The sequence below is a fragment of the Cyclopterus lumpus genome, chromosome 13 (genome assembly GCF_009769545.1).
Source record: "Cyclopterus lumpus isolate fCycLum1 chromosome 13, fCycLum1.pri, whole genome shotgun sequence".
Taxonomy (NCBI): domain Eukaryota; kingdom Metazoa; phylum Chordata; class Actinopteri; order Perciformes; family Cyclopteridae; genus Cyclopterus; species Cyclopterus lumpus.
Window position 1 is genome coordinate 20,857,789 of NC_046978.1, and position 10,000 is coordinate 20,867,788.

At 40.5% G+C, this 10,000-nt stretch overlaps 1 protein-coding gene across 1 annotated transcript in view; it reads left to right on the forward strand.

Annotated features, from left to right (window-relative positions):
- col4a3 (collagen, type IV, alpha 3) overlaps positions 1 to 10,000 on the forward strand; it is a 41,813-nt gene that overhangs the window by 8,459 nt on the left and 23,354 nt on the right. The window contains exons 4-20 of the mRNA XM_034549231.1: positions 455 to 499; positions 683 to 727; positions 846 to 908; positions 1,205 to 1,258; positions 1,354 to 1,380; positions 3,289 to 3,363; positions 3,677 to 3,739; positions 3,833 to 3,868; positions 4,199 to 4,246; positions 4,385 to 4,459; positions 4,537 to 4,581; positions 4,720 to 4,782; positions 4,983 to 5,027; positions 8,148 to 8,201; positions 8,285 to 8,326; positions 9,409 to 9,490; positions 9,895 to 9,930. Coding sequence (XP_034405122.1) covers positions 455 to 499; positions 683 to 727; positions 846 to 908; positions 1,205 to 1,258; positions 1,354 to 1,380; positions 3,289 to 3,363; positions 3,677 to 3,739; positions 3,833 to 3,868; positions 4,199 to 4,246; positions 4,385 to 4,459; positions 4,537 to 4,581; positions 4,720 to 4,782; positions 4,983 to 5,027; positions 8,148 to 8,201; positions 8,285 to 8,326; positions 9,409 to 9,490; positions 9,895 to 9,930 — 898 coding nt within the window. The remainder of the gene's footprint in view (positions 1 to 454; positions 500 to 682; positions 728 to 845; positions 909 to 1,204; positions 1,259 to 1,353; positions 1,381 to 3,288; positions 3,364 to 3,676; positions 3,740 to 3,832; positions 3,869 to 4,198; positions 4,247 to 4,384; positions 4,460 to 4,536; positions 4,582 to 4,719; positions 4,783 to 4,982; positions 5,028 to 8,147; positions 8,202 to 8,284; positions 8,327 to 9,408; positions 9,491 to 9,894; positions 9,931 to 10,000) is intronic.

Here is a 10,000-nt window from a genome sequence, read left to right on the forward strand (position 1 = left end):
GACGACATCAGAACTGAACTCTTGTTTTCATGATGACAATGAGAGATTATTGTTGTTATTGTCTCACAGACGGAGATCCTCAGGATTCTGTCCTCTTTTCATTTGGAAAATACCAAAATAATCTTCCGCCATGACATCGTGAATTAAATATACATTTAGTTTAATTACATTTCATTTAGTTTAATTAGTTTAATTTAATTACAATTCTATTATATTTAATGTATTTTGTAGAGTGTGTCTGAGATGCATGAATAAAGTAAGGAGTGAGCCTTCGTCTCCTCCCCGTCTCTGTGCTCAGTAGTGCGCTGAGAGGATCACACACTGTGTCCATGAAACATGAATATGACGTTGTATACTCCAGCTTCATGGATTTTATGTAATATTATCATGATGAATGTAAACGATGTCCACAGATTTCATTTCTCTTGATTCTTCTCTCCTTGTTTCTATTCAGGGGGATCAGGGAACAGCCGGAGGTTCAGGACTGAAAGGCTCTCGGGTGTGAATTACTTTATTAAACTCTTTAACTTCTCTCTGGTTTGAGCCTCATTCTAGTTTCATAAAAGTATCTTTATGAACATGACTGAGTACCGATCAGACCTCAGAGCTAGACCACCTCTGTAAAGTGTGACTGAATGAATACAAGCAACCACATTAAAGTTGGTCTCCCTGTGTTCTCCAGGGTCTTCCAGGTAAACCAGGTTTCCCTGGACCTCCAGGACTGCCGGTGAGAACCTGATGGTGTTTTACTGGCATGATGGAGAAACAGATGTTTACATTAAGAGTTTGTCGAGGAAGCAGATTCTCTTCAGTGTGGTTTATTCTTCTGGAACTTGTCTCCTCAGGGCCTCCACGGACATGAAGGAGCCATCGGTCTACCAGGACTCCCAGGATGCAATGGGACAAAGGTAGAAAAGAGCCCCACCCAGTTAAAATGTTTACGTAGATATTGTTGTAACGATGTGACTGATTAAAGTAGACGGGGAACGTAAGCGGGTCTAGAGTTGAGCCCTGAGGTTCACCAGTAGGTTTTTACAGAAGACGAAGTTTCAACTGTTGCAACGTGATAATTGAGGTGATTTAAGACGCGAGAAGGTGAAATGTGGAAATATGAGGCGATGTCAAACATCTCCAGAGAAGTCAAGGAAGATCTCCCTGTGAGACAGAAGTCTCAAACACTAACGCATTGACTGGTCTCTTCCAGGGGGATGTTGGTTACCAAGGGTCTTCTGGGGCTGCAGGACATACCGGCCTTCAGGTGCTTACTTCCTCCATCCTACATTTGAATCACTGCAGGTTAGGCTAGGCTAATTAGCTCTGAGAAGCTAAAGCTAACTGTGCTGTGTGTTTCAGGGTCGACCAGGACTACAAGGTGCAAAGGTAAAACCTGCTGTCATGTGATGTGTTACAACCTGCTGTCATGTGATGTGTTACAACCTGCTGTCATGTGATGTGTTACAACCTGCTGTCATGTGACACGTTGTCATGTGACGTGTTACAACCTGCTGTCATGTGATGTGTTACAACCTGCTGTCATGTGATGTGTTACAACCTGCTGTCATGTGACGTGTTACAACCTGCTGTCATGTGATGTGTTACAACCTGCTGTCATGTGACACGTTGTCATGTGATGTGTTACAACCTGCTGTCATGTGACACGTTGTCATGTGACGTGTTACAACCTGCTGTCATGTGATGTGTTACAACCTGCTGTCATGTGATGTGTTACAACCTGCTGTCATGTGACGTGTTACAACCTGCTGTCATGTGATGTGTTACAACCTGCTGTCATGTGACACGTTGTCATGTGATGTGTTACAACCTGCTGTCATGTGACACGTTGTCATGTGACGTGTTACAACCTGCTGTCATGTGATGTGTTACAACCTGCTGTCATGTGACGTGTTACAACCTGCTGTCATGTGATGTGTTACAACCTGCTGTCATGTGATGTGTTACAACCTGCTGTCATGTGACACGTTGTCATGTGACGTGTTACAACCTGCTGTCATGTGATGTGTTACAACCTGCTGTCATGTGACGTGTTACAACCTGCTGTCATGTGACGTGTTACAACCTGCTGTCATGTGATGTGTTACAACCTGCTGTCATGTGATGTGTTACAACCTGCTGTCATGTGATGTGTTACAACCTGCTGTCATGTGACACGTTGTCATGTGACGTGTTACAACCTGCTGTCATGTGACACGTTACAACCTGCTGTCATGTGACACGTTGTCATGTGACACGTTACAACCTGCTGTCATGTGACACGTTAAAACCTGCTGTCATGTGACACGTTACAATCTGCTGTCATGTGACACGTTGTCATGTGACACGTTAAAACCTGCTGTCATGTGACACGTTACAACCTGCTGTCATGTGACACGTTACAACTTGCTGTCATGTGACACGTTACAATCTGCTGTCATGTGACACGTTGTCATGTGACACGTTACAACCTGCTGTCATGTGACACGTTACAATCTGCTGTCATGTGACACGTTGTCATGTGACACGTTACAACCTGCTGTCATGTGACACGTTACAACCTGCTGTCATGTGACACGTTACAACCTGCTGTCATGTGACACGTTACAACCTGCTGTCATGTGACACGTTACAATCTGCTGTCATGTGACACGTTGTCATGTGACACGTTATAACCTGCTGTCATGTGACACGTTGTCATGTGACACGTTACAACCTGCTGTCATGTGACACGTTACAACCTGCTGTCATGTGACACGTTACAACCTGCTGTCATGTGACACGTTGTCATGTGACACGTTACAACCTGCTGTCATGTGACACGTTGTCATGTGACACGTTACAACCTGCTGTCATGTGACACGTTACAACCTGCTGTCATGTGACACGTTGTCATGTGACACGTTACAACCTGCTGTCATGTGACACGTTACAATCTGCTGTCATGTGACACGTTGTCATGTGACACGTTATAACCTGCTGTCATGTGACACGTTGTCATGTGACACGTTACAACCTGCTGTCATGTGACACGTTACAACCTGCTGTCATGTGACACGTTACAACCTGCTGTCATGTGACACGTTGTCATGTGACACGTTACAACCTGCTGTCATGTGACACGTTACAACCTGCTGTCATTTTGTACTTTCCATTCACATTTTTTTTTGACATAAGAAAGATTAGAAATATTAGAATCATTAAATATCAGAAACAATAGCAACATTAGAAACAACAGAAACTTTAGAGACATTAAAAACTTCCTCAAACTCAAACACTTCCTGTTTCTGGTTCCAGGGACACACCTTTGTCTTCCCCCCCACTCCGGATATTAAAGGAGCAACAGGACCAGAAGGACGAGATGGAGAACATGTGAGTTTAGAACCTCAGACCGGATTAAAGGTCTTCTCCAGTTGTTGTGTTCTCGTGAGGAACATTCCTAGTGACCAGGAAGGCTGTTCCTCAGTATCCCAGCATGCATTGCACATCAACCGGTGGTGATACAACTCCTCGAAAAGCGGTTATGGTGTCCCGTAAATACACTTCAGGGTAGTTCTAATGATGCATGAACAAAATGATTATTGCTTGTGTTCTTTAATGTAAACCAGTCCACAGATTGAGCACAGCAGGCTGCCGTAGTGCCAAAAAGGGAGAGTCTTTTTCTGATTGGCCGTTCGTGTTGCAGGGGCTGAATGGAGATCCAGGTGAACCAGGTCTGCCAGGACCACCAGGATCCGCTGGACTTCCTGTACGCTTCACATCCTAAACTTTAAAACATTATTACAAATAATTGTAATCATTGGCTCAACCAACTGACATCAGCTGTTTCCTTTTCACATAGGGAAGTCCAGGGTTTCTGGGGTTACCCGGAGAAAAGGTGAAGATTATTTATTGTGATGTTTCGTTTGGATGCAGCAATTTCCATTTGGCCCAGATCATGTTCTCCCATGAGAGACCTGAACAGGCTGAACTGATCTGAGAGCAGTTTGTGTTTGCAGGCCGGTTCAATGTCCCCACATTTGAAATATTGTACAAACAAGTTAGTGATTTGTTTGCAGATGTTATTTAGTTTGCTGAAAATAATATCTTGTTCACAAAAGATAATCTCTCTTTGGACTTTGGAATCTCTTTATTTAACACGTAAATAACTTTACTAGTCAAAAATCACAACTATTCTCTGTCTGATGATGCTGTGTTTTTGTTTCAGGGTCAGGAAGGTCCGAGTCCAGTGATACCAGGTCCCCGTGGACAGAGGGTGAGCCTGATGCTAATTCTGATGCTAATGCTAATGCCTGGGTTATGAAGAAAAATGTAATTGCATCACACTTTGATTGTTTCTAACATATGCGCCATCATCAAAATCATCTTCATCATCAGCTGTGTTTGGTTTCAGGGTGATGGCGGCCCACAAGGGATCCCTGGACAGAAAGGAATTAAACTGTATGCTGAAGGACCCAAAGAACTGAAGGTATGTCTGCCTGTCTCTCTCTGCTGTCGCAACATCCCTTGGCCTGTTTTCACTGATATTTATGTTGTTTATTTCAGGGAGAACCAGGAGAAGTTGGACTAAAAGGTTGCCCTGGACTTCCTGTAAGTCAAAGTTGTCTCTTAGTCCGACTACAGCGTTATAAATGTATCAAAGAAACAAATGTATTAATTATGGTTTTGATTGACTTTGTTTTATTATCAGAGATTCAGGCTGATGTGTGCATTTGTTTTCTCCTCCAGGGAGTGGCAGGGAAACCGGTGGTTAAAGGAGAAAAGGGCGGGCGAGGTGATCCTGGCTCACTAGTAAGAGAGAGACACAAGTACTACATTATGATAACGTGGAACTATAATCAGAATTAATTTGAACTAACAATCATTACAGATTCATTATATATAAAAAATATTGTTATTTATTTCATTTTTCTTTGGGACCTGAACCTCATTAGAAACCTGGACCGGTGTAATCCTGGTCTAACATTGGGGGCTTGGTCTTTGTGTTATAGGGTAAACCGGGGAAGGATGGAGTCCTTGGCGAGCTGGGAGACCAGGTAACATGCTAAGCTAAGAAGAACGCAAACAACCATATGTGATACGATACAGTACGATACAATATGATACGGTACAATACGATACAATATGTTACAGTACGTAGCGGTACGATACATTACGATACGGTACAGTACGCTACAATACGATATGATAAAATACGATACGGTACGGTATGATACAATACTATACAACACGTTACAATATGGTATGATACAATATGATACGGTACAGTACGATACAGTACGATACAATACGATACGATACAGTACGATACAGTACGATACAATACGATACAGTACAGTACGATACAATACGATACGGTACAGTACGATACAATACGATACGGTACAGTACGATATAATATGATACGGTACAGTACGATACAGTACGATACAATACGATACGATACAGTACGATACAGTACGATACAATACGATACGGTACAGTACGATACAATACGATACGGTACAGTACGATACAATACGATACGGTACAGTACGATATAATATGATACGGTACAGTACGATACAGTACGATACAATACGATACGATACAGTACGATACAATACGATACGGTACAGTACGATACAATACGATACGATACAGTACAGTACGATATAATACGATACGGTACAGTACGATACAATACGATACGATACAGTACGATACAATACGATACGGTACAGTACGATACAATACGATACGGTACGGTACAGTACGATATAATACGATACGGTACAGTACGATACAATACGATACGATACAGTACGATACAATACGATACGGTACAGTACGATACAATACGATACGGTACAGTACGATACAATACGATACGGTACAGTACGATATAATATGATACGGTACAGTACGATACAGTACGATACAATACGATACGGTACAGTACGATACAATAAGATACGATACAGTACGATACATTACGATACGGTACAGTACGATATAATATGATGCGGTACAGTACGATACAATATGATACTATATGTTACAGTACGTAACGGTACGATACAATACGATATGATAAAATACGATACGGTACGGTATGATACAATACGATACAACACGTTACAATATGGTATGATACAATATGATACGGTACAGTACGATACAGTACGATACAATACGATACGATACAGTACGATACAATACGATACGGTACCGTACGATACAATACGATACGATACAGTACGATACAATACGATACGGTACAGTACGATATAATATGATGCGGTACAGTACGATACAGTACGATACAATACGATACGATACAGTACGATACAATACGATACGGTACAGTACGATACAATACGATACGATACAGTACGATACAATACGATACGGTACAGTACGATATAATATGATGCGGTACAGTACGATACAGTACGATACAATACGATACGATACAGTACGATACAATACGATACGGTACAGTACGATACAATAAGATACGATACAGTACGATACAATACGATACGGTACAGTACGATATAATATGATGCGGTAAAGTACAATACAGTACGATACAATACGATACGATACAGTACGATACAATACGATACGGTACAGTACGATATAATATGATACGGTACAGTACGATACAATACGATACGGTACAGTACGATATAATATGATGCGGTACAGTACGATACAATACGATACTATATGTTACAGTACGTAACGGTACGATACAATACGATATGATAAAATACGATACGGTATGGTATGATACAATACGATAGGATAAAACACGTTACAATATGTTACGATACAATACGATACAGTACAGTATGATACAATACGATACGGTACAATATGATACAATGCGGTACAATATGATAAAATACGTTACAATATGTTACGATACAATATGTTACGATACAATACGTTACGATACAATAAGGTACGGTACGATACAATTCAATACGATATGATAAGATACGGTAAAGGACGATACAATACGAATCAATACATTAGAATATGGTACGATACAATACGTGACAATACGGAACGGTACAGTGCGATACGATACAATATGATACAATATGATACAATACGATACAATGCGATACAATACGATACAATATGGTTCAATACGGTACAGTATGATACGATACAATTTGATACAATACGATACAATACAGTGCGATACAATACGATACAATATGGTTCAATACGGTACATTGCGATACGATACAATATGATACAATACGTTTCAGTACGATACGATATGATATAATACGATATGGTACAGTATGATACAAAATCATTCAATACGATACAATTTGATACGGTACGATACGAGACAATATGGTACAATACAATAAGGTATAATACGGTATAATATGGTACAGTATGATACGATACGAGACAATATAATACAATAAAATACAATACAATACAGTACAATACGATATGATATGAGACACTTAAAATCTCATAACCCATCAGTCTGATGACGATAAGCCTCTGGGGTCGCGTATATCTGTGGTTCTGGTGCTGCCAGCAGATATCTGGGCCAAGGCTTCCTGTTCTGAGCGCTGCCCAGATTAAAAACTTGAGACGTGAGACTGGAGTTTGAGTTGAGAGTCAAAGTGCTTGTGTCCCGACTGGTAAACAGGACCTGAAGCCCAACCCAGAGATCGGGACTAGGTTGAGTAAAACAGTCTTTACTTATCAAACAGGTTCAGCATACAGGAGCTCCGTCAGGTTATCAGATCATTTAAGGTACATCTTGAAAAAAACAGGAACACTAACAACAGGAAGATTGTCTGAACGCTGAACTCAGAGGACAAAGACGAACTGGCAAAGACGAGGAAACACAGATCTAATACACGGGAGGTGAGGACGATCAGGAACCGATGGAGCCAATCATGGGGCAGGGCAGACCATCACAACATGAGGGCAGGAAGGGAAGTATCTGAAACGAGAGGAGAGTAACACAAAATAAAACAGGAAGAAATGGTCTGTTGAAATGAACGACCGGATTGTTTGAAAGAATCAATATAAACCAATAAGAAGGTTCTGTTGACCTGCAGTCTTTGACCCCCAACACTCATAAAGATGTAGAACGCTTCATGAAATGAACTCAAGCGGTGTGTCTGCAGGGCGTCCCAGGGGATCGTGGGTACCTCGGTCCTCCAGGTATCGAAGGAGCCACGGTGAGTACTTTATGAGGTACTTGAAGTATTCTTGCAGTAGTACACTCAGTACTGCCTCAGTGTTCATGCTGTTTTCATAACAGGGAGAGAAAGGTGACCATGGTTATCCAGGTCTTCCAGGAGAGGTGAGTAGAAGTTTTGATTGATTTTTGTTTTGTTTCATTGATTAAAATGTTGACAGGAAGCATGTCCAGTTCTTTCAAAATAAGAGCCAGTTTGAATAAAAACAAAGAAAACGCACAGAACTGTTCATCTCTATGATGAAGTATTGATCGAACTCATGTTCAGCATCATGCTGCCCTCAAAGGGCCGACAGTAACTGTAACACTATAGATGTAACTACTGCAGAGCATGTTGTTAAATTACTGTTTTTGCATTTGATTATTGTTTATTCGAGTGTAAATATTGTACATGCATTTATATAAATGTAAAAATATATACAAGCACATTTCTAGAGTATTATAAAATAAATCCATTTAATTATATTTATTATAAACCACATTACTGTTTTAAAGATCAAACACGTTAAGCTTTTTTGTCACATTTTAGACTAGTTTGCAGTCAATTATAAACCCAAAAGTGCATCTTAAGGACACAATGTAATACAACATACATAACTATTCAGTAACTTCAGACTTTTCAGACTAACAGTGCGTTCATGCTCAAACATGAAATAAAAAGTCGTAGTAGTTTAAAAAAGCCTCAAAAGATGTAACTTATGGCTCACTCACAGAGTCTGACAACCAACGTTACCATGGAAACAAGTCAGTGTCTGAAGGAGCAGCTTTTATCCACAAACTCAAAATACCTTCAAAATAAAAGCACAGGATTTTTTCTTAAATTTTTTTAAGAAAAGGTGATCACATTAAAGGACGTGGCGGGTCTTGTGTTTGACACCTGTGGATTAGACGGTTCAACAAATACAGTCCATCAGACCTGCAGGCGTCTGTCTTCATCAGTGTAAAACTCTCCTCTATGATGATGACGCTGCGGTTTGTACAGGAAGTGAACCATCAAATATCCTGTTTACTTATTGACCGTTAAAGTTGTGTAAATAGATGAATCCTCTGTAGCTCATTTATTGGTCATGTTAATAAGTGGATCCACAGTTAATCAGGCTTCAAAAGAGGGGGCGGGCAATGTCACTGGGGGCGGGGCCAAGAGACTCTCAGTCTCCATGTTAAATATGTGTTTTGTTTTTTATCAGACGTATTTTAAACACAGATTCCTGAAGGGCCAGCGTGGGGTCCCCGGGCCCCACGGAGCCCACGGAGTCCACGGAGAACAAGGTAGGAGGACAGAGATCAACATTTAAACTTTTAATAAAAACGCTAGTTTTGGTTTTCTCTGTGTTTTTATTTTTACTGGTAAAAACGTTCACATAAAAAAGATTTGATTTCTCATGTGAGACTCAATACATTTTATCTATATATAGTTCAAAGAAACAAAACAAGGGTTTGTTTACTTTCATGTTCGCCTTACTGACAATATAAATTGTTCATTCATCTCTTTTATCCTCACGCCCTGTTAACAACATTCAGTATAAAAATCCTGTTCTAGAATAAACTGAACATTATGAAGTGTATTGAAGCTAAAGATTAGTTGAGTTGTTTGTGTTGTTTTATGGATCAGTTTGTATTAATCTGTTGATTTCATGTGATGAGTAACGTTCTTCTTCTCTGCTTTCTTTCAGGCCTCATTGGGTTCCCTGGCCTGCAGGGCGAGCCAGGTACCCCCCCCCCCCCCCCCCTCAGTTACTGTTATTGATTGGCTACTGATCAGACAACGATCAATAACCA